Source organism: Melanostigma gelatinosum (genome assembly GCF_949748355.1).
Source record: "Melanostigma gelatinosum genome assembly, chromosome: 9".
Classification (NCBI taxonomy): Eukaryota; Metazoa; Chordata; class Actinopteri; order Perciformes; family Zoarcidae; genus Melanostigma; species Melanostigma gelatinosum.
This window is the reverse complement of record NC_136642.1, coordinates 20987553-21013981: the sequence shown is the minus strand read 5'-3', so window position 1 is coordinate 21013981 and position 26429 is coordinate 20987553. Positions and strand designations below refer to the sequence as shown.

General features: G+C 47.4%; 1 protein-coding gene across 1 annotated transcript in view; it reads right to left on the bottom strand.

The window, feature by feature from the left end:
• bckdhb (branched chain keto acid dehydrogenase E1 subunit beta) overlaps window positions 1-26429 on the bottom strand; it is a 56123-nt gene that overhangs the window by 15506 nt on the left and 14188 nt on the right. The window contains exon 8 of the mRNA XM_079276307.1: window positions 25761-25871. Coding sequence (XP_079132433.1) covers window positions 25761-25871 — 111 coding nt within the window. The remainder of the gene's footprint in view (window positions 1-25760; window positions 25872-26429) is intronic.

Sequence of the window (26429 nt, the reverse complement as noted above, 5' to 3'; positions counted from 1 at the left end):
TGATTCATACATACTGGGCGTACATATCAATACACGAGTGTTTTCTGCTAATTTGCCATCATCATCATCACCACAGCCGTATCCAGTGATGGACTGGGATAAAAAAAGAAAACCACCCCGGCATGTTGCAGCAGAAATTCAATGCAGAACACACTCTAAGCAACAAACACTGGTCTGACGAATGCCAACAACAATTTAACACAATACAAGAGCTGCAGAGCGCCAATGTGCTGCGACAGGATACACTCCACTTAAGAGTACAAGTACATGGGCTCGACACAATTATCACCCTCAGCCTCTCTCGTTGTCTTTGAAAAGTAACATCTGGTGGGAATCAGTGCAAATGTTTGCAAGCTCGGCTGAATTGCTTCATCTTTCCGAGTGGAAGCTAGTTAGCCTAGCTGGCTAGCTTCCACTTTCTGAGAGGAAAACAAACTTATCCAAACAATGGGTCCTTCCAAATGTTAAATGTTGCAAAGCGACAAATGTTTGACAAGCATCTCCTAAAAACAATCGCTCTAAAATGTCAGTCACCCAATGGTGTGGGAAACACTCACCAAGAAGCCTGTGGTTTACAACGATATGTCCAAAACTGTTTTCCTTTTTTTTATTATTAAAAAATACACTGTAATGAATTGCTGTGAATTTACAGTGGATTTAAAACCGTATCTCACAGTATTTCATAATAACTGTAACATACAGTTAAATGTTCATCCCTCGCATGTAAATGAACAGTCAATGCTGTCAATTAACCATAACAGCAGACTACTGTAATTTAGCAGCATAATACAGTATTTTTTGTGAAGTGGTGGAAACACGCTTCTCTATACAAGTTCAGTGAATCGCAATCCATCTATATTGTACTGTCTATTGTAGGTTAATGTGTCCGTTATGACGAAATAGAATATTTTTAAGTCTCCAGTATTGTTTTGTCTTGTCTTCATGATTATTGAACCGTTAACATCTCGGATAATTCATTCATTACATTAAGTTGCTAATATTGGCGAAGCTAGCTCTGTGACCTTAGAAAGGTTAGCTAGCTAATAGCATGGCAAGTTAAGGTAACATAAATAATGTTAATCACCAATTACAGTATTAAAATGTAACACTAGTAACCTACTAGTGTTATACATGTGTGTCTGTATATATATATGAAAGTTCAGAACCGCTAAAACAAAAATATGAACAAATAATTGAGTTTAAATAAGAAATGCATAATGCATTAGCAAATGTGTTTTCTATTAATTTTAAGAGCTGCTGTGAAAAGATGAACATAAAAAGCGCCTTCTAATAATCATGAAGATCTTTATTACTTTTTGGTTTGGTTTCAGGTTACGTAACAGACTCCATGATTTACAACGGCCTTTAAAAGGACCTGGAGAATCCCTGGGCAACAGACCTATCTGCTGGTATGCGGTGTATGTGTGCGGACCTCTTGGATGTCTCTGTGTCCTCAGACACTGCCTTTTCCACCCGGTCCTGCTATCGGCCTACAGGCTGACCTCGATGATCTCAATCTGCCCACACCTCTGGCCAAGGCTCCTTAACTAACCCGTCCTCTGCAGTGGAAACTGGCGACCTGGCCTAAAAAAACAACAACCGGTCCAATCCAAAGTGTTTTTTTTTGCTTTTAGAGAGATTGATTCATAACAAAAACTGCCACTGCCATAATCAAATCCATCATCATTATCATTAGGAACCAAAAATTGTGTTTGGTCATTATCACCTGATGAGAAAAATGGAAGCGAAAAGTGTGATTTCTCTGAATCACTTTGATGTTTCAGCCCATTTCCAACAGTGTTTGGTGATTAATCTAATCCGTTTGATCTGTATGGGAGACCTGAGATGAGTGACACAGGGCGCTGATGTGTGGTAATCACTGGCTAGTGTGTCGCTTACAAAAACAACCCTGGCTAATATTAACAATGTGTCCGATATCTCAGTGTCTATCATGAGCCGATATGATTTTTCAATACGTGGAGGTGTGGGCTTTGGCAACATTACTCCGGTGAGTGACACGGGGAAGAATTTGAGAAATCTCCAGTGCCTAGCGGTGGAATGTCTGTCAGGAGAGACAGAGAGAGGAGCTGGACCCATCACAGAAAAACAACCACGAGTAATTTTCCACTGATATAACCGTCGAAACACTGCGCTGCGGCGCGCGGCACAACACATGACAAGAGTTATGACACACACACACTGGCCAAAAGGCACATATGCCCCTCCCCCTTTGCCCCAAGATCCCCTCTTCATGACTTCATTCTTTAACCGGCTTTCTCTTGCCCCATGTTTTCTTACTTTCTGTCCACAAAGTCCTGCGGGTCTGGTCCAAAGAGCTCCGTGTTAACATTGTAATTACAGTCGTGGGCTGCAATAATAAGAATACAGGGAGTGCGGCCCAAACCTCTGGCCACTTTCTTCCTGTGCCAATTTTCTTCCGCTTTAGATTGTTTCCAGTGTGTGTGTGTGTGTGTGTGTGTCAGCGGGCTAAAGCTATTAGGAGTGTTGTGGTGGGCCAGTGAGCAGATACTGGCAGAGTAGCCACAACTGAAAGGGCAACACAGGCAGGAGCCCGGTCCGTCTGTGTGCTAATCGCTAGCAGGCTGCCTGGCCCGCTGCAGACCACAGACTCAGATAAAGGCAGCGTCTGCTCACCGCCGTGCTGGGTGTTAAATCAAGGCAGGGGAATCTATATATTATAGGCGCACAACACCAATTCCATGACATTTTATTTATATATATATATATATATATATATATATATATATATATATATATATATATATATATATATATATATATATATATATATAAATAATCCATTTTGGATTATCCCACCAATTGGTAAAACACAATGTTCTAAACACTGTCTGTTTTTCCTGGGATGATCCTCTGGCACACAGCAGGAGTTCCCATCATTTCAAGAAATATTTTTCCTTTTCATCGCCAACATCTTGCAGACCTACAACGTTCTCTATGTGGAATTGTCATTTGCAAGAACAGTTAGATGCTAATGCCTAATTCATACTTCTGCGGAAAAAGCCTGCGCAGAGCGTCTGCGGAGCCGCAGAGATGGGTTTTCTGGATAAGTACCCCGCATCCTGATACAACAACAGCCACCATCTTATTAATTCTAGGCAAAAGAGCTTCTCTGCATCATCCAACTCTTCATCCACAATTTCTTTCCAGTCCTGGAATTGTGTTGGGACGAACTTGTATGGAACTATTGAATCACGGCAATCGAATAAATCAAAGACCGCTTGACAAAAGGATTTTAAAAACCACAGGTCCAAATCAAAAAGAAATGACATGCTACACATGTCTGCTGCAGTGCTATGCATGCCTGGCGGGGGCAAAGGATGCCAGCACAGAACGCATAGCGCACAGACGCAGGAGTATTAGACATTATGGTCCACCACCAATGAACATAGGATGGCTGGTTCTTAACTTCGTTGCACTACTTTACTCTCTCTTCTTTCCTCCCTTCTCTCTGTGTCTTATTAGCTGCTCTCACACCCACACAGATCATTCAGTGGTTGAACTGATCAGATATCTGGGAAACTCTACAGCCGTTCGGTGTTTCTTGTATTTGACAGACAACACTAATTTCAGTACGGCTCCAACTGCCGTTAACACAAGGACAGAGGAGACGGACCATAGATGTATTAAGATCATCAGACGGCGAGTGGCTACTTCCACAGACTGCTTCCTGACAGTTACTCTAAGAGTAAATGGGGTCTTTGTCCGGTGTATCTCCACAGTCCTGTCGGAGGAGCTCAACTATCACTTAACCAACACAAACCATGATGTTCCAAAAGTGTTCTTTTGAACAGATTTCAAACATGACGTTATTTACCACCATTAAAAACATAAAATGGAAATTGTTACTAAGCCTTGTTCATAGAAGAGGTTTCATACAGAATCCTGTAACTGCTCGTTTTTATGCTTAGTCAAATTTGTTTCTACCCGGCTGACTTGGTCAAGTTGGCATTGGTGCTGCTAGAACTTAGAGTGGCAAAAGCATTTCCAACCCCTTCTTTACTTGCGCTCTATTGCTAACTAGTTTACCAGACTCTTTATCACAGCATGAGCTGTTCAGTTCTTACAACAGCTTGTTGGGAGGTGTGTTCTGAGCAGTCGGTCTGACAGAGCTTAAAACTAAATTTCACTAACATCAGATGAGAAAAAGCAGCAGTAAAAAAAACAACTAAAAACAGCTAAATAATGAAATATGACATTTTCTTTTTGTCATATAGATTCAGATAGGCAGGGTGGGTAATCTTTTCCAAAAACAGTTTTTGATATATTCTTGTTGAAATTTTCATTACATCCTGATAGCAATCAATCAATCAAAACCTGTGGATGTCGCAGGACTGTAATGTTCCTGGCTACCTGCCTGCCTACCTGCCTGGCTACCTGCCTGTGACTTTCTTGCTAGATTTAGCAACTTTAGGAGCTAGCAATGGAAGCTACTTTCATCGGAAAAGAGTCGTCAACCCTGGGTTGGGTTTTTAGGTTCGATACATTTTTTTAATCCAGTGTAATCTTGCTAGTTTCTCAAGATTACTAACCCTTCCTTTAAAAATAATACCATAATGAAAAAAACCGTATCCACAATTTTATCGAACATCAAAACGTTTCATATTTCCTCATTACCCGTTTTTCTTAGACTGACATTAAAGCAATGATTTATTCTGTTATTTGTAAGTACTTATTGCTTTAACAGTAGACCTTTATTGTTCTGATAGGGATAGTCTATTACAATTGTATAATTCTCAGCAGTTATTGCAAGAAACAAATTAATTTGTATCAGACATACGAACGCTTCAAATTTCCCTGAAGCTCATTTATTTTGCCATTACTACTGTCCAGATCGTTTTGCTGTAGCCTTGCTCTTATTTGAATACCACTTCAGTGTAAACCAGCCCTTCTTCACAGCAGAAACAGGCAGCTCCTAGGCAATCATCTGGAGACCACCTGTTGGAAGCCATAATTTACTGTTCTAAACCATGATCTCAAAGACAAAGCTCATCTTTTTTACTGGGAAATGAGGCAGAAAGGACTGGCCGTCATTTCTACTCTACGCTCTTCAGTTGGAAATGCAAAGGTCACAGGAAGCTGTGCCTGAAACAAGGATGAGAAGTGGTCATGTCATGGGACACTGCTGTATCCTAACTGTTGGGCTCTGGCCTATGGCTTAAACATGTGCTGTGGACAAAGAAAATCAGGCCTTAACTTTTTCAAGCAAAGGTCTCATCCTGACTTGTAGTTTGATGAGAGCAAGCCTCCTCTGGGTGAAATTTCACACTCAGGTGTGAATTCCCCCTCCCCCCAAAAAACTATGGTCCAATCTCATTGGCCGAAGGCCAGGCGAACCCAGGACCCCTGTGGTTCGACCCCTGTTCTATAAAACTATCTGCTGCCCCCACCTCATGGCTTTTTCCAACTCTCCCTCCGGGGTTAACAGGAGGCACACACCGCTCTCCTCGCCCGGACCCCCCCCCCCTGTCCAGGCCACAGAGAATCCAGCTTTTTCCCGTCGACCTCCGTCGAACAGGGAGCACACCACGCTCTCTTCGCTCGGACACCCCCGTCCAGGCCACAGAAGAACCAGCTTTCCCCCCACGAGGGAGCCCCTCGAACCCTCATCAAACCCTGACAGGTCACGAGCCATTTCGCTGGACGAAACAGCCCGCGATAACGAATCTGCATCAGCATTCGTTCAGTGCTTTCTGCTTCTTTTTATTTTGTGCACAAACCGGCACAGAGGAGCCGACGAAGCCTCGCTCCTCTCCTGACCGATGATTACCGGGAGACCTACGGACCACGTTGTCTCAGCCGAAGTTAAACTGTCCTCCCTGCAGCGAGTACAGATCGGACCTGCGTTTGCTCCAGAGCCACGCCACGACGGACCGAAGCCGCACCAGCAAACGCCGTGCGACACACAGCGCCCGCTGCAAGCAGCCCCCCCCCCTGTCCCCCTTCCCGACGAGGAAGACGGACCATTTTGCCACAAACACTTCCACGTTGCAACGAAGCATCTACAAGTAAGATTCTTGGCATTTGGGCATAGCTTAGCTTAAATTAACGTAAGTTTAATTCAGGCCATTCATTTATATGTTGATATTCCCGTGTTTTTGTGTGTTTAAGACTGTCGCGTGATATTGAGGTATTACGCAATCATTACGGAGCAGAGAAGCTCCGCTGTATGTGTGTATCAACTATGACTGTTTGCTTGGGATTTATTTGATTTCTTTTCATTCATTGTCTTCCACTCCGGGTGGAAGTTCTCTTTTCATTAACTCGACTCGGTGAGTGAGCTGAGGTGCGTGGTTTATCACGGCATAAGTTACCGGCAGTTCAAAGACGACAGCGGTATATTTATGCATGATAGAACCAGCAAGCAGGCTCCCTACCACATCGCACGCCGAAGCGTGATTCACTTCGAGTTCTTGCTCCTTTTTTCTCTTTCCTCCTTTCACGAAACACACACACACACAGCTCCTAGTTCTACCCCTGGGGAACCTCGTTCAAACGAGCCTCACATCACGTGCTGCCCAGGCACACGTGAATTACATACAGCAGCCTAACTGCCATTTTGGTCCGCGTCACTCGACTCCGCCATCTTTGTAGTTTTTAGCTGTAGTTCTTAAGGCCCCTCCCCTTTGGCCAGCGTCACTCGACGCCACCATCTTTGTAGTCTTTAGCGTAGCTGTAAGACTCCTTCCTGTTCACCCACAGACCCACACACACACATACACATACACACACAGACATACACCCTCATCCATTTTATTCATTCTTTAGTTTAGGCATATAAAATTGTATGATAACGTTTGTTGGTTGCAATATTAATTGATTTGATCATTTATTATTTTGATTCAATAAACTCTGTTATACTTTCAGGAGCAGTCGTCTGTGATTACTTGTGCATATGTATTTGATAAGACTGTATGTAGTAGCCTGTGCTCGAACTTAAAACCCTTCACTGTCACTGAATGTATAGTCATACGCAGACTATTGACATTATGAGTGACTACTAATTATGAGACTTAGTTTTATCGTTTGGTTATTGGTCCCTGTTCGCAGGGTGGTGCCCCGTTTATATTAATAATCATTAATAATTGTTACATACATCAATAATTCTATTGATGTCAAGAATTCAGTTTCTTAAATGCTGATAACCCAAACACGCTCCTTTAGATCCCAACATAATGGTGCCCCGTGTGAGGCTACGTTATTCCAGTTTTGTTACAGTATATATGCACATTAATCCATAATTATTTTTGAATAATTAATTTTCCAAAAAATATTTTTTTTCGAAAAATTATTTTTTCTTCTTCTTTTGAATGATCCAAATTCCTGAAACTTATTTCCCAAAATAGGTAGGCTTTGATCTTCAAAATCCTGTCTTATTGTAATGAAATTTTTGATTTTAAATCCAGATTTTTAATCTTAATCTTTAATTCCCTTCTCGAAATATTATTTCGTTTCCAGGTTTAATTATTCGTTTCATTTCTTAAACTAACAGCCAGCTGTGTAGTAGATTTGATCGTTTATTTGTAATACCTTGCTTGCTTTCTTAAATCCCTCAAAGAAGTTACACACAGCTGTCACAGGCCCAAAGTGCTAAACCACATTAGCATTTTCGCACCTCTGGCTGCAAAGCAGTAGTGATACCTCAGAGCAGCAACAGTAGAAACGTAAGTCACAGAGCTAGACATTTCACTGTGCGCCTGCATGAACCGTAACACTAACAGTAATTAACATCTAACAGTAGAAATCCTAAGTTACAGAACTAGACATTTCACTGAGAACCGTAAACACTAACAGTTTCCGTTCTAACACTAGGGAATTAACAACCACTGGGAGTCGTGCTCATTAGAGAAAATGAGCGACGAGAAATTCCCCATTCCTGGAGCTGTAGCTTCAGAAGACACCGCATTACGAGATGCGGTGGCTGATGTCCTCGGACTCACAGCAAAGGAAAGAGAGTACTTTGCAAAATACACTGCTGTCCTATGCGACGAGCAATTAGAGCAGCTGGTGGCTTATGTAAATAACCCAGCAGGTAACAGAGAGCGCCTGATTCAGGACATAATCGGCGAAATACTGCTCATCTACCATCAGAAAATGCAGCTGCAAGCTGCCCGAACCCGGGCACAGAGCGACGAGCAGCAACGCGAGATCTGGACACTCCGAACAGAGGTTCAGGAGTTGTCACGTGACTGTAGAGCCCTACAGTCAGAAAATAGTAGCCTGCGCAGTGACCTCAGAGAGGTCAACCTAGAACTCTCTAAAGCATCAGAGAGTGATGACAAACTGAAAGCGCTTCAAGGTGTTCCAGCAACCCCGGTAGGTACTGCTACCCCCTACCGAGCCTTTCAGCCCAGTCATTTCTTGGTCTCGGCTCCCTCATTCCCCGAGACCCGAACCACCTTGCATTTCTTGAAAGCGACATCCCCAACCAGGAGGAGAGAGGACCAACACCAGGTCCTAGTCGGCCCAAGTGGCTTCAAACCCACCTCAGGCGAACGCAATCCTCCACGCAGTTCACGCACGCGACAAGAACTGACCCCATCCCCCTCAGGGAGGGAGGATGATAGTCGTTACCACCATCGCGAGTATGGAGACTCAGACGACTCGGACGGCCCAGGCCCCATCAACCTTGGAGGCCTGCGTACTCGACAGATTGAGTCTCTGGCAAAAGACGTAGAGCGCTTCAATCCCGATAATCACGACTCAAGCATCGATGACTACCTAAGGGAGATCGATCGCTGCCTCCTCGACCTATCGCGCCCCTCATCGCGCGAAAAGCTAAAGCTAGTGTGGAAAACCACTGCGCGAAGCGTCCACGCTTTCGTGGAAACGCTCCAGCCGAGCATCCACGACTGCTATTCATCCCTTTGTCACGCCCTTAGGGAGGAGTACTCCCTGTACACCGACCCAGCTTCTGCCACCCTCGGCGCCTTTGCCATTTCCCAGGAAAGGCTAGAGTCTCCGAGAGACTACTTCAGCCGCTTGAGATCTGCGTACTTCCAAGGACGTAACGCCCCAGGTCTAGAAGAAGACCATGCCTTCAAGTCGCTATTCTTGCACAATCTCCACGACAACGTGAGATACGCTGTTACTATGCACTGCAGAACGAGTAACCTCACCATGCCAGAGATTAGGAAGTACGCGCAACTTGCAGGGAAGACACGCGGACGGCCGACAAATCGGTACGAAGACACCGCCATAGTCTTAGGCATCCAACAGTCGAGCGACTCCGACCTAGCGTCGGAAGACGACGAGAGGACTTGGCCTAGCGAGCCCTGGTCACCCCCGAGGAACAGACGACCCTGGCGGTCGAAAGACCGACGGAACCAGGGGGGTGAAAGACGCCCTCAAGGGCAACACATCAGGTAACGCTGACTCGCAGCCCACCTGACTAAGCCAAGTGACCTTTCCCCCTGCTGCCAAGTCGACATGGTAGGGGGGGGGGAAAGAGAACTCAGCACACTTCCGGAAACGACCACTCCCATTTCGCACCTCGTTCTTCAACCTTCTTGGGCGACCTTGCTCGCAAAGGCAATGCCCGTTATGTATATATCTATACATATTCTTCAGTCTTACTGGGGGGTCATAACACTCTTGCTCTACCCGACTCCGGGTCAGAAACGAGCCTCATGTGTTCCCCCACCTTTTCGCATACACCTCTAGGGTGCCACAACCTTAGAGGCCCTTCGAGCATCCTAGCTCGTAAGATCTTTCGTCAACTAAGCCTTCTTCTCCTGCTCTCTCAGCATGATCCACCTCCAGCTCGTTCAATGAAACCACCGCCTTCTTTCAGCCGAGTCATCGCCCGGGCCTGTCAAGTCGCCAGTGCCGTAGGTAACTGAACTTGACCTGTGCGCCGGACCTGTCTCCATCTCTAATTAGGAGGGTGGGGGGAGGGAGATATCACCAGCCCGCCATGACACACTCCAGAGTGAAACTGTTCGCGACATTTCCCTGAGTGCTGACGGTAACGTGGGGATATCCGCCCTCGCCACTTGAACAGCGCGAGGGGGGTGGGATCTCTGACAACAGAAACTTAGAGAGATGCACTTCACAGGAAGTACACTCTAATCTCGCCAGTGCCGAAACCAACCGGCAGAATGGCAGCTTACTATTGACTACTAACGTTTAACTGCATGCTTCAACTCACCCTGTAGACATGCACTAACCGCTAACACATCCAACTTCAACCAGAACAGTTGCATGACCTGAAAAACCATTGCGACTGTAAACTGATGCTCCACTCTCATAGAGAACCCTTTGCATGCTTTATGGACTCTACCAGAAGTAACCAAAGAGGACATAACCTCTGCCGTAGCAGTCAGATTTAACCCAGGACCTCATCCGAGAAGGCTCAGCTGTCAACAGCTGGAGCAGCGAGAGACCAGCCTAGCTAGTCACACTAGCCGTGCTAAGAAATCTGTAAATCTGCTACCACTACTGTTATGCAACCCTCACAGGTACCTCTGGCCTATAGTCTTGGCAACGCAACTCCAATATCGATAGATTCCAAAACTTAGACACAGGACTCGCTCTAAATCTACCGATTAGAGAGAGAGATAGACGCACATATCATGTACCAATAGATCCAGAAGCGACAGACTAACTGGATTCCCTCCTATTCATAACACCACATAGCCAACCTACGACTGCTCCGCCGACGGACTCCAGTCCTGTCTAGGAGCTGAACCAGTAACCACTGTTTGCCCCTCACCTGCTTCTTGTCTTTCTATTCTTTCCTTCTCTCTCTTTTGTGTTTTGTTTTGTTTTATTTGGGTTGTTACTTTCTTTGACACTGTGCCACAATGCTAGATTATCACAACATCATAATAGCGATTGAATTATTTGGGAATAATGTTTTGCTCACCTATGATTTGAATTGTGTATGATAGTAGATGTAGGTAGAAGTAGTTAAAGTCATCTGCCCAGATGCCACCTTAGTCATCTGCCCAGATGCCAATGAACTCTGAACTTGAACACCACGAACTTGAACTCTGAACTTGAACACCATGAACTTGACCACTGTGAACCTTGAACTCTATGAACAATGAACACTGCCTGTTTTAACCACTGCTTTTGGTCTCAGGAACACTTGGACTGTCTCACCTCTTCAGGTTTCCCCACCACATGGATGCACATGCCAGCCCTTGGTTTGCTCTAAAGACCGAAGCCAACACCTCGCTCTTCAGAACAAAGGGGGGATGTTGGGCTCTGGCCTATGGCTTAAACATGTGCTGTGGACAAAGAAAATCAGGCCTTAACTTTTTCAAGCAAAGGTCTCATCCTGACTTGTAGTTTGATGAGAGCAAGCCTCCTCTGGGTGAAATTTCACACTCAGGTGTGAATTCCCCCTCCCCCCAAAAAACTATGGTCCAATCTCATTGGCCGAAGGCCAGGCGAACCCAGGACCCCTGTGGTTCGACCCCTGTTCTATAAAACTATCTGCTGCCCCCACCTCATGGCTTTTTCCAACTCTCCCTCCGGGGTTAACAGGAGGCACACACCGCTCTCCTCGCCCGGACCCCCCCCCCTGTCCAGGCCACAGAGAATCCAGCTTTTTCCCGTCGACCTCCGTCGAACAGGGAGCACACCACGCTCTCTTCGCTCGGACACCCCCGTCCAGGCCACAGAAGAACCAGCTTTCCCCCCACGAGGGAGCCCCTCGAACCCTCATCAAACCCTGACAGGTCACGAGCCATTTCGCTGGACGAAACAGCCCGCGATAACGAATCTGCATCAGCATTCGTTCAGTGCTTTCTGCTTCTTTTTATTTTGTGCACAAACCGGCACAGAGGAGCCGACGAAGCCTCGCTCCTCTCCTGACCGATGATTACCGGGAGACCTACGGACCACGTCGTCTCAGCCGAAGTTAAACTGTCCTCCCTGCAGCGAGTACAGATCGGACCTGCGTTTGCTCCAGAGCCACGCCACGACGGACCGAAGCCGCACCAGCAAACGCCGTGCGACACACAGCGCCCGCTGCAAGCAGCCCCCCCCCCCCTGTCCCCCTTCCCGACGAGGAAGACGGACCATTTTGCCACAAACACTTCCACGTTGCAACGAAGCATCTACAAGTAAGATTCTTGGCATTTGGGCATAGCTTAGCTTAAATTAACGTAAATTTAATTCAGGCCATTCATTTATATGTTGATATTCCCGTGTTTTTGTGTGTTTAAGACTGTCGCGTGATATTGAGGTATTACGCAATCATTACGGAGCAGAGAAGCTCCGCTGTATGTGTGTATCAACTATGACTGTTTGCTTGGGATTTATTTGATTTCTTTTCATTCATTGTCTTCCACTCCGGGTGGAAGTTCTCTTTTCATTAACTCGACGAGTGAGCTGAGGTGCGTGGTTTATCACGGCATAAGTTACCGGCAGTTCAAAGACGACAGCGGTATATTTATGCATGATAGAACCAGCAAGCAGGCTCCCTACCACATCGCACGCCGAAGCGTGATTCACTTCGAGTTCTTGCTCCTTTTTTCTCTTTCCTCCTTTCACGAAACACACACACACACAGCTCCTAGTTCTACCCCTGGGGAACCTCGTTCAAACGAGCCTCACATCACGTGCTGCCCAGGCACACGTGAATTACATACAGCAGCCTAACTGCCATTTTGGTCCGCGTCACTCGACTCCGCCATCTTTGTAGTTTTTAGCTGTAGTTCTTAAGGCCCCTCCCCTTTGGCCAGCGTCACTCGACGCCGCCATCTTTGTAGTCTTTAGCGTAGCTGTAAGACTCCTTCCTGTTCACCCACAGACCCACACACACACATACACATACACACACAGACATACACCCTCATCCATTTTATTCATTCTTTAGTTTAGGCATATAAAATTGTATGATAACGTTTGTTGGTTGCAATATTAATTGATTTGATCATTTATTATTTTGATTCAATAAACTCTGTTATACTTTCAGGAGCAGTCGTCTGTGATTACTTGTGCATATGTATTTGATAAGACTGTATGTAGTAGCCTGTGCTCGAACTTAAAACCCTTCACTGTCACTGAATGTATAGTCATACGCAGACTATTGACATTATGAGTGACTACTAATTATGAGACTTAGTTTTATCGTTTAGTTATTGGTCCCTGTTCGCAGGGTGGTGCCCCGTTTATATTAATAATCATTAATAATTGTTACATACATCAATAATTCTATTGATGTCAAGAATTCAGTTTCTTAAATGCTGATAACCCAAACACGCTCCTTTAGATCCCAACACTAACTGAGGAGGAGAGATTGATCTCTGCTGGTGGAGTACAATCGGCGAACAAGTTCAAAAGTTGTGTTTTCAAGTGTAGTCTCATCTTTAAATAAAAGTTGCTGGGCCATGTTCAAACATGCAAACCTTGAAGTGTGCTCTGAACCAGCATTTGCCAGTGGACTTGTTAAATTTCCATGTGGCCGTTCAGAAACCTGGTTTCATTGGAAAAGCTCCACACGTTCTCATAATTCAACATGATTGTAGCTCAAACACAAGGATAATGAGGTAGATGTCAAAGCAGAGTGGTGGGCTAAGGAAAGTATCCAGTCCTTGAAAAACAAACTTTCCACCTTTCTCTGGCTTCTTAATCAATTTTCAGAAAAAAAAAAAAAAAGAAAATAGCTGACATCATCATAATTGACAAACTGCGCTCAGGGTCTCTTGTGAACAGAGCAAAACACTTGATGTTTATTAAGAAACGCTAGTACCAGATGTGCCAGAAAAATCCTGAATCAAGATTGGGGATAACTGAAAAACCCCTGGCAGATTCTTCCCCCAAAGGAAAACGGATCATCAATTTGAAAGCTCACTTCAACCGCAATAACTCCGACACGAACATTTTAATATTACATAAAATTCTCAAAAACATATTCAGACGAGTTTGAGAAGAGCGAGGTCGGGGGTAAACCTCATCACTATTACTCGTTTGATTTTCCCTCTGAAAGCAACAGACAGACCACTTTATTGGTCATAAATATTAAAATTATGGTTTGAATGTTAAAAGCAAGTTTTTATTCATTATCAAAAGATTGTTTCCATCTGAGGAAGCCCGAATCAGTTTTGCATAAATACAGACAATCAAATATGTTCTGATGTACCATCTATGGTTTGGTAGCAATTTTTGGAATATTTTCCGTCGGGCCATGGGGCACTGCTAAAATCTCTTAACGGCAACCTTGTGCGACAGATTATTCACCCCATATAATTACGGTAGGTGGTATTAAAAGAACAACAACCACAGCCGTCAGGACCAAAACAACAGGTTGAACTTGACATTGCTCACAAGTCGCTGCCGGCTCCCCGGCTCCATTTGCTTTCACGTCAGTTTCCACCTCGACGCATGACAAACAAACACGTCTGGGAGCTCTGCGTCCTGCCCGACTACCCGAACACTCTACTCGCCAGCAGTCTTGGGCTCGGGACACACATTACGGCTTGAACCCATTACGAGAAAGTGAGAGGGGTGAGCGGGCCTTGATAAGGAGGTCTTATCTGTACAGTGAGTCAACAGACTCCTGAGCACTCAGAACATGCAGACATTGCAACCTGCACCACTTCCAAGAATCAGAACAGATGTTGCACACTCTCCATTACCCCTGCCCCCCCCCCCCCCCCTCTATCAACCATCCACTAAATTCTGCCTGTGTTTGTGACTTAGACAGTTTCTTATTGTACTTGACATATTGGTGCACTTCAAGTCCTTCAGCGACTCCCTTCTGCAGATGTTTTTTTTCAGGGTTGAACAGGTTCGGCCAAATTGGTTGCATCACGCCGAGTGCTGAGATCCAGGCAGCGCTGCAGTCACAGCGAGACTCCAGCTGGAGCGCAGGCCAGGCACAGCTATCGAGAGGGGTGGGGGGGGGGGGGGGGGTTATAGATGTTTTAGAGAAGACCGCGAGCTGGAGGACTGTTACCAGGCACACCAGGGACCCAGCAGGCCCAGCTCAAGTCCTGATAAAATAGCATCAGAACTGCTCCAAAATATACACACACTGTAGTTAGTTTGAGCAAATCCAGATGGTGCAGGGATACAACCTACAAAGTTCACCATCCACCTTTCAAGCCTGCAGGGGAACAGTGTTTAATACTTAAGCCGGATTGTTGATGGATTATGATTTAAGGTCTTTTATGGGCGCAGATGGGACTTACACACTCACAAGCTCGCACGGACTTGCTCAGAGGACGAGCTCCGACTTTCTGCGGTTCAAAATGAACAACAATCTGAGGGATGAGTCCAATAATGCTGAGAGAGAGTAAAAGTCAGAGATAAAGAAGAAAAAAGAAAAAAAAACAGGCCGAGCTTTGCGCTCAGCGAGTAACAGAGGCTGTAAAAACAGATTTCTTTGTACCACTCCTTCCAGTAACAGACTCTGGGCTCACTGCATCTTGTGCGTTGACCTTTTAGAATAAGTATTAGAGATGTAAAGTTGACCCTTTGAATGCATCAAACTAAGAAAAATAGGAAACAAAATTACTCTTTCAACTCTCTACTGTAAGGTTGTTGTACAATAATGCACAGATGCAGTGTTTATAGCTCACTCAGCACTGCAAAACGTTGATAAACAGGGATTAGCAACCAAAAGCACATTTCCATTCTAAAACGCTAAGTTGAGTGAATGTCATCAAGACATGCAAATGGTGACGTTCTAGTCAAAACATGACAATGCATTCGTTTTGTGTTTATTTACAAATGGTGATCCACGAGTTGTGAATCTAGAGGCACAGATACCGATTTACAGATCGCTCTGCACGCGTTTGTGCATCGTGTCTGTACGAGAAACAAGTCACGTGACATTTTACGAGCCCCACATGCTTCCAGTGTTTGTGGACTTTGTGTGAAACGGTCCCAATGGAATCCACACAAGTAGGTACAAGGAACTCAGCAAATGTATGTCCTTTGAAAAATGCTAAACTGGTGCACAAATGAGGAAAAACAAGCTGTAAATTGGAGGCACAGATTATCATATCACTCAGCATCTATTCGTGCACTGTGTTTTATGAGTTACGTAACTTGACATTTGTTTGTGAGCACTTGAGACTTTTTTTGCTTTAATACCAAAAAGGCGTTCTTCAAATGCTCAGCTCGACCTATTGCATCAGTGAACTAAGCTATTAAATGAAATGGAGGAAACTAGAAGGGAATACCATGCTGATCGGATAATCTCGACACCAAAACAACTGAGAAGCAGTGTGTGAAAGCATTTTGGGTTCTACGCCGCAGACAACAAACACAGACGAAGACAACAAATCTGATCACTCACCTGCCTGCTGCCAACAGGGGAGGCACCGGAGATGAGTGGAGTGACATCAACTGTACTTCTTTATCAACCTGCCTACTTTGTCACACACATCCTCAGGACCCTGTCAGAATATGCTACATGGGTTTCAATCAAATTAATCTGAGCGATTTGTTAGTTTGAATTAGTTCAAACCTGACTGTATGAAAAAAAAATGGCAAGGTGGGATGAAGGTGGGAAACCAATACTTAGTCTTGGCTTCATCAACCAACTGATGCTATAGTGGGTTTGTCTTTGACGGGCAATGTTTAGCAGGACAGATTTTCTTGAAGGTGGAAACAACAGTCGCATAGTCGAGAAGTTACAGTCGGTTGAGAACCACTGACGGGAAAATAAGAAGCTTTTTAAAATATTTTTGTCGAAGGTCCACGAGCTGCTGCCCAGTGGGACCAGTGTGTGGTGCAGCAGGAAGTGCCGTCTCCAACCACCGTTAAAGAAGTGATGACTGTATTACAGACCGGCCCTGGTGAGCCACGCTGATTCATCGCTGGCCCGATCTGGAATCTGGAAAACTTGAGCATGAGGCTGAATCAGCAACGATGGACTAACACAATAAGGAGAGATGTTTTTAATACGGCTGACTGGCCAACTCTTACAAATGTGGATACATGTAGGAACGGACGGAAACGTTGGCTCACTGGCTATCTGAACAACAATAAAAGCCATGAAGCAACAGTGAGTGAAGCAGACCACTCAGTGAGGAATGAAAAAGCTCTTCTGCAGCCATGTGTGCCTGAGCATCTTTACACAGCTACAGCTCCGCTACAGGGAGACTTTCCACAGCATATCATCTGAGCCATTGGTCTGGCAGAGGTAAACCAGACATTTTGTTCACCCCAAAAAGAACAAGTATTACATTTACTGGACTGCTCAGCTCTAGACAGTGGGACAAAGGAAAAGTCACTCACTTTCTCTCCACGTTTACAGCAATTTCGGCCTGTGACTCCCCCTCGTCACAGAGAGGGTTGGATATATTTAGATCCAAGTATAGCTGGTGGCTGAATGGATTCCTCAGGAAACAGAGAGGCGGCGTGCTCCTCGAGCGCGCCACCTTAATGATCTCTCACTGAAAAACCCATCGTTCTTCATTCATGCTATACATAAACACACGCTCCAAAAAACAACACGCCGGCGACATATAAATCAGCTCATCAACACATTGAACACGTACACACATCCCTGACTGAAAGATGCGCAAGGTAAAATGTGACTCACATGGAATTAAAATTTGCTGCCAGTGGGCGGATGTGCGTCTGTGGCTTATCTCACTGTCGGCACACTCACCGCATCTGACGGACCGCTAACAAGCGCTACAGAAAAAAAAGGACCGGCTCTACAGAGATGTGTGCTTGCCGGAAAAAGCTCGACACCAGGTGTCCAATCTTTTGAATTAAGAAGTTGACAATGTTTCGGCTGCTCCCTTCCTACAGCTCGGGATAGCACTAAAAATATATGTATCAGAAGATAGTAACCGTCACAAAAGGCTCCACAAACTCCTTACTTACAAAACCAAAAGGCATTTAAACTACTGTGAGGTTTTTACAACACACTTGCTATTATATGCAGAGATAAACATATAATCTAGGCTCCTGGCAATACTTTGTTTTATTATGGTCATCAGTGTATCTGCATGGGTGGGTTGCTGTATGACAAAGCTCTAAATGTCTGCACATCAGCAAAGCTGCAGCCACAGAACCAACCAGATGCCATGCCAGCCCCGAGCAGCTGCAGCACCCAGTAGTCAGGGCTCCACTGTGAAGGGTCACCGAGGCTGCGTTTCTCATTCTATGCATGATACTTTCGGCATGTGCATGGCTGCAAAGAACTGTACAGGCAAACGTATGAACACTTCTGTCTGTGCAGACGATCAGCGTAGTAGAAACGGAACCACGTGCATTTGCAACTAATGTCCATTTGGAGTACATCCTTTAGACTGGGGCTGATACATTAACAATATATATTTTTGAATGACAGAATATAATCAGTTTGGTCATTTGTAAGTATACACAGGTATAAGAAATACACTGTATGAATGAAGCAGATTCCACTCATTCTAGGGCTGCAGCTAACAATTATCTTATCTGTCAATTATTTCTCCCATTGATTGATTCATTGTTTGGTCTATAAATTGTCAGGAATTCATGAAAAGAAATACCATCACAATTCACCAGGGCCCAGTCCAACCAACAGTCCAAAACAAGAAGACATTCAATTTAAAAATATATGAAAAACAGATAAATTAAGCTAATTCCATCATATTCTAAATAGGCTAAATATGAAACACAAACCCCTCTTTTGCAAGTCAAAGAGCGTCTGTAACCGGCGCACATTCATTCTTAAGAGGTGTCAGCAGCACAGGCAAAGTTCATGCCAAGCGTTGCAAATGAACAACGGCAGACCCGTCTACATTTGGACACCAGAGATTATCGCAGCGCTACGCAATCAGCACCTTTCATGCAACAATGGAACAGAACAAGATAATGTACTGTGTCGAATCAGACACCTTTCTCTGTGTTGACAGCACTGAGCATTCACATTGGTTTTCATTCTGAGTAATGCTCATCTGGATATTTGTCTACACACTTCAGATTAATTAAAAGATAAGGCCCTTAATGTGTATTCCTATGCATAAACTGGGGTGATGAGATGAATGGCTCGTTGATGAAAAAGGGTCTCAATGCTGGGGGGGGGGGGGTGAATACTGTCGGGATACATATATATATATACATATTGTGGCAGCCGGAGGGGCAACCTCAGAGGAGAAGTGGTAGAGGGACGATATTGCCGGACATGGAGGCGGAGCCCCATGGCAGGGAGTGGAAAAGAGCGCCAAACCACCATCAGCCCAAACAAGCAACACCTGAGGAGGAGAGCCGAGGGAGCGACCACACCCTATCGGAGGAGGAGGAGGGGACTATAAAAGGGCCCCGGACACAGGAAACTAAGAGAGAGAGTAGGAGTGGAAAGAGACGGAGACACAGCAAACGCATTGGAGACAACTGGCTTACCCCTTGATCACCCTGGAACGTCTGACTACCCGCCCGGCTCCCGACCCCTGCCTGTACGACTACCCTGCTCCTGCCCGCGCCCTGGACCGTATGAGGAATACCCGTTGTGCACCGAACCGTGGAAGTGAACCCCGACCATCCCTCTGGAAAGCGGACAGTGTATTGTTGAGTGTCTATCCTACCTCTATCCACTCTCTATCTTCAGTAAAACCCTCACTTGCACCATTTATCTACCGACTGGTTGTGTTTATTGGTCCGTGTTGTCGTGAAACCCCCTTGCCACCCCGGGGGCTGTCACAATTTGGTGGAGAATGTGGGCACAGTCCGGTTCTGGCAACACTGACCGATAGACCGACCAACCCAGTAAGCATGGCCACCCCGGTGCCATTTCAAGAGCTGCTAGCGGGGCTAATCGCTAGCAACCAGGAAACCCAAAAACGCCACGAACAAGCCATGCAAGTACAAATGCAAATCCTCCAAGCACAGCAGCAACAACAATACCAACAGCAAGTACACATGGAGCAGTATATGGCGGTACAAACCGAACGCGCGGAGGCGATGCAAAGCGACATCAAGGGCATGTTACAGACACAACAGGAGCAACGTACCGTGGAGAAAGCCAACCCAGCGCGCTTCCTTCTCAAGCAGACGGCAGCTGACGATGTGGAAATATTTTTTCAGATATTCCAGACAACGGCACTCCGGGAAAAATGGCCAGAAGAGCACTGGGCTGAGTTGATAGCCCCCTTTTTGATCAACGAAACGCAAGTAACGTATCAGGACTTAGAGCGCGCTGGAAAAGTTGACTTCCGGGTGTTGAAAGCGGAAGCGTTACAGCGATGCGGGGTCACGCTGGTACTAAAGGCACAACGATTTCATGAATGGACATATGACACCTCCCTTTCTCCGCGAGCCCAGATGCATGAGATCAAGAGGATTACGACGGCCTGGCTGCACGCAGAGCCCACCGAGGTGTCGCCCACCGATCGTGTCGTCATGGACAAATTCCTCAGATCCCTCCCGTATGAGGCAAAAAAATTGGCCGGCCAGAGAAACCCCCGCAACCTCGAGGAACTGGTAGAGATCATGGAGGGTTACCACGCAGCACAAGCGTTAGTGCGTGGGGGAAGAAACCCGAAAGTGGAGGGGTCCACCCGCAAAGAAAAGATGAGAACGGAGGAAACTACCTATGTGTCTCCCTCCTTTCCCCCAGGCTTTCCCCGACGTCGGCCGGCGGGTGGACCGGAAGAGAGGAGGTGCTACCACTGCGGCGAGATCGGGCACATCGCATGGGAATGTCCTCACCGCCAGGACGCACCCATGACCACGGCCAGTGAGGGGAGTCGCCCATGCGGACTGATTACCGGATGCTGGGCCACTCACGAGGACCTCATGCCCCTCACCCCGGTCAAAGTAAACGGCCGCGACGCCTCCGCGATGGTGGATTCCGGGAGCGCGATTACCTTGGTGAGACCTACGTTTGCTCAGTACCCGCTCCTAACCGGCACCCGAGCGGTCACGTGCATCCATGGGGAGACCCGCGAATACCCCACCACCGCCCTCGAAATATACACGACGAGGGGTAGATACGTCGGCACTGCAGGAGTAGTGGAAGGACTCCCCGTAGAGGTGCTGGTCGGCCGAGACCTGCCCGTGTTCCAGGAGCTGTGGCGCAGCCTGGTGGTGAAACCAGGTACGACCCCTCACCGAAAGTCCAAGAAAAAAGCCATCTGTGGGCTGGGGGAGGAGATCTCCACCGATCCCCTATCGGAAGGAGTCGCCAGTGCCGTGGCCCGGGCGTTGGTGGAGGCCACCCAACCCAACCCCGAGGACGTATATGCCACAGCCGTCGAGAACGACGGACCCTCCAGCCCCAGTGAGCCCGAAGGAGAGGCGCCACCCATCCCCGAGGAGGCAGATACCCCCTCCCTCGAAGAAGAGGAGCTGGCCGGGCTGTTCCCCCAGGACCCGGAGGAGCCCATCTTACCCGGGCCCCTCACAGGGAGGTTTGGGACGGCCCAGTTGGAGGACCCCAACCTAGCCCACGCCCTTCGGCAGGTGGCCGCCGTAGACGGACGACCACTGGACGGGGTAAGAGACCTCCCTCCCACACATTTCTCCATTTATAACGGGCTCCTCTACCAGGTAGTAATAAAGGACGGGGCCCCCCTCAGGTTGTTACTGGTACCACGTCCTTTCATACCCTCTGTCCTCCAGTTAGCCCACTCCCATATCTTAGGTGCCCATCTAGGAGTGGAGAAAACCCTGGAAAGGGTGAGGGCCAGGTTCCACTGGCCCGGAATAAAAAAAGCCGTGGAGGATTACTGCCGGAGCTGCCCCGAATGTCAACAAGTGGCCCCACAACCCCATCACAGAAACCCGCTGGTGCCCCTGCCGATCATCACCGTCCCCTTCAGCAGGATCGGGATGGACCTAGTGGGGCCCCTACCCAAGACCAACCGGGGACACAGGTACATCCTGGTGATAGTGGATTACGCCACCCGGTATCCCGAAGCCATTCCCCTACGCTCTATGGCCACCAAGGGCATTGCAAGGGAGCTGGTGATGTTGTTTTCCAGGGTCGGAATACCGGAGGAGATTCTCACCGACCAAGGAACCCCGTTCATGTCTAGGATCATGAAGGATCTGTGTGGCATGCTGAAGGTGACCCAACTGAGGACGTCGGTGTATCACCCCCAAACGGACGGACTAGTAGAACGATTCAACCAGACACTGAAGAAAATGTTGAAAAAAACCATGGACCAGGACGGGAAGAATTGGGACCAACTGCTACCCTTCCTGATGTTCTCCATCAGAGAGGTGCCCCAGGCATCTACCGGATTCTCGCCCTTCGAGCTCCTGTACGGTCGACGACCCCGGGGGCTACTCGACCTGGCCAAAGAAGCCTGGGAACACCAACCCTCCCCCTACCGCACCATGGTGGACCACGTCGAGGAGATGAGGGTGAGGATGGCATCCCTCTGGCCCATCGTCCGAGAACACATGGCCGAGGCACAGGCGGCCCAAGCCCGCGTGTACAACCGGGGAACCCAACCCCGAGTGTTTAACCCAGGGGATCGGGTGTTGGTCCTGGTACCCACGGCGGAATGTAAGTTTCTAGCCCGATGGAGGGGGCCGTATGAAGTAATGGAGAAATTGGGGCCGGTAAACTACCGAGTCCGGCAACCAGGTCGGAGGCACCCGACGAAGGTTTATCATGTGAACCTGCTCAAGAAATGGGTGCGTAGGGATGCCATGCTCTGTTTCTCTCTCTCTACCCTCCCAGGAAAAACGGAGCCAGTCGAGGTACCCGTGGGAGAAGAGTTGACCCCCCGGCAGAAGCAGGACGTCCGGGAAATGGTGGATCGGTTCCGGGACGTGTTCTCCCCGGACCCCGGATACACCACACTGGTGCAACACCGGATAATCACCGAGCCCGGGAAGAAGGTGAAGCTAAGGCCGTACCGCATCCCCGAAGCCCGCCGGGGGGCGATAGAGAGGGAGGTACAGAGTATGCTGGAGGCCGACATCATCGAACCCTCGACGAGCGAGTGGTGCAGCCCTATAGTGTTGGTTCCGAAACCCGATGGCTCGGTCAGGTTCTGCAATGACTTTAGGCAGCTCAACGCCATCTCAAAATTCGATGCCTACCCGATGCCCCGGGTGGACGAGATGATAGAGCGCATCGGGAGGGCCAGATACATCACCACCCTCGACTTGACTAAAGGCTACTGGCAAGTGGCAGTAGCCCCCGAAGACAGGGAAAAAACGGCCTTCACTACGCCCATGGGACTGTACCACTATAAGAGGCTGCCGTTCGGTCTCCACGGAGCCCCCCCCACGTACCAGAGACTGATGGACCAGGTACTACGTCCCCATCGAGAATACGCGGCAGCCTATCTGGACGACATCGTCGTGCACGGGGAGGAATGGGGGGCTCACCTCCAAAGACTGGAAGCCGTCCTGAAAGCTCTGCGAGGGGCGGGGCTGACAGCCAACCCCAAGAAATGTCGCCTCGGCCTCCGGGAAGCTGACTACCTGGGGTACACCATCGGCCGCGGCTGCGTCAAGCCCCAGGTAGGGAAAGTCGAGGCGATCCGGGAATGGCCCCGCCCCCGCACAAAGAAACAGGTACGAGCATTCATTGGGCTAGCTAGCTACTATCGACGGTTTGTTCCCCAGTTCTCTGCTCTTGCAGCACCCCTGACGGACCTAACAAAAAACCGGCTGCCAGATCGGATCGTATGGACGGCAGAGACCGAGGACGCCTTCGAGAAGCTGAAGGAAGTACTCTGTTCTGAACCAGTGCTGGTGACCCCGGACTTTACGCAACCATTGGTGGTACAGACAGATGCCTCCGAGACCGGGGTGGGTGCCGTCCTGTCCCAGCTGAGGGATGGAGAGGAGCACCCGATCACATACGTAAGCAGAAAATTATTACCGAGAGAAACGAGATACGCCACGGTCGAGAAGGAGTGTTTGGCCATCAAATGGGCTCTGGGGGAGTTGAAATATTATCTGCTGGGACGACACTTTACCCTGGTCACGGACCACGCCCCCCTGGTATGGATGTCCCGTTCAAAAGACAATAACGCCCGGGTCACACGCTGGTTTTTATCCCTTCAACCATATGCTTTCTCTGTTGTCCACAGATCCGGGGCCGCTCATGGAAACGCGGACGCCCTGTCTAGACGGGACGCCCTAGGTTCCTGGAGCAGTCCTCCCCCCAGGTCGGATTTAAGGGGGGGGGTATGTGGCAGCCGGAGGGGCAACCTCAGAGGAGAAGTGGTAGAGGGACGATATTGCCGGACATGGAGGCGGAGCCCCATGGCAGGGAGTGGAAAAGAGCGCCAAACCACCATCAGCCCAAACAAGCAACACCTGAGGAGGAGAGCCGAGGGAGCGACCACACCCTATCGGAGGAGGAGGAGGGGACTATAAAAGGGCCCCGGACACAGGAAACTAAGAGAGAGAGTAGGAGTGGAAAGAGACGGAGACACAGCAAACGCATTGGAGACAACTGGCTTACCCCTTGATCACCCTGGAACGTCTGACTACCCGCCCGGCTCCCGACCCCTGCCTGTACGACTACCCTGCTCCTGCCCGCGCCCTGGACCGTATGAGGAATACCCGTTGTGCACCGAACCGTGGAAGTGAACCCCGACCATCCCTCTGGAAAGCGGACAGTGTATTGTTGAGTGTCTATCCTACCTCTATCCACTCTCTATCTTCAGTAAAAACCTCACTTGCACCATTTATCTACCGACTGGTTGTGTTTATTGGTCCGTGTTGTCGTGAAACCCCCTTGCCACCCCGGGGGCTGTCACAATTTATACACACACACACACACACACACACACACATATATATACACATACATATATATACACACACACATACATATATATATACACATACATACATACACATATATATATATATGCGCATACACACATATATATATACACGTACACACACACACATATATATATATATATATATATATATATATGCGCATACACACATATATATGGGTTGTGGAGAAACTGGTTTATGGGTTTGACATGGAAAGACATTCAAGAGGGCATTTGGTTGGAGGAAATGACAAGGAGAGATGTTGTCGACAAGCCCGAGGTGGCAGGCCTGGCATTAGGCCCGCTGAGCAGCACATAAACACTCTATTCAATTTCATGGCAGTGGTTTTAATGGGAAACTACAACCAAAAAAAGAAGAAAAATCACCACATTCACTTGAGAAGTCTCCTTTTTGAGCAAACAATGTGTAACTGACTACTTGCTCACTTCGAGTTGCAAATCCTTCAGTGGCAGCACAACACTACAGTCTCTGCCATCCGTTACAATCGACTCCCTCTTAAATTACTGCTCTCCTACCGCAGTTTCATCCTGGGCTTTAACTGTTGGTTAGAAGGTTTGCTTGGCAGCAGCGTGGTGCTCACTGGAAACATTGTAGGTTTCACCAGAGGAGCATGGAAATCGGACGATAAATAAGTTAAATGAAAACGTATTGCTTGACAGACTGACACATTCAATGGCCATTGGAAAAAAAACAAAGCAGCGTCCTGAGAGTGAAGAGGATGTAGACATGACTTTGAAGCTCCTCGAAGTCTGCCTGAACACACACCTTGGACTACCCACTGGAAAGCATCTCAAAGCCCTCCCAAATTAACCATTTTGTTTTGGTGAGTGCCATTAAGCTGAGGCAATATAAACTCGTAGTCAAGTCCTGCCAGCAGCGGAAGGAATCCTGTTTCAAGCACCAAAGGGAACCAGAGTCCTGCCTCTGTACCACAATAAAACCTCTACGGTAGGAGGGTGATTCCAACGAACAGCTGCTCAATGGCAACAGTATTGATGCCAAATGAGGATTCAAACGTGTGATCGCATGCGTGCTTTTCTTACCTTACAAACCGTTTCAACATCCCATGGCAGGATGGTCTGTAGATCGATGAGCTCACAAGACACTCCCAGTTTCTCTTGAGCCATATTGGCCACCTCCCTCATCACGTGGATCTAAATGGAAGAAAAGAAGAAGAAAACATCTAAATCTAATGTGCTGATGCAGCTTACAATTTGGCAAGGATGTCATGCCTGCTGCTACATAAACAGTCCATCAGCTATTCTGCATTATATGTGTTTCAATTCTAATAGGCACTAACATATCTAGTGTGATTGATTACCTCCAGCTGCTGCAGAGCTGCGGTATTTATTAGAACTCAAGCGGTCTAGTTCTTACTCAAAATGCTGTTGCAAAATCCCCAAAAACACAAACAAGCAATTATGTAGTTGGACCATCAATGACACGCAGAACTGCTGTTGAATTGCTCCACATGTCCACGGTAAAGTATTGGCACTGCATTACACGTAAAAACATGGAGTGCAAGTTATTCCCATTAATTCATCACTTGTTTAATAAAGTACTTGAGTTCATGACTTCTAAATAGTCAGTGTGATAAATCTGAATCACCACAACTAAAGCGTCAACACTCAACAGTCAAGCCAGTTTGAAAGACACAGGCACTGTCCCTCAAGCTACGAAATAAACTCAATAACTTGTAGTTTATTTTAGAT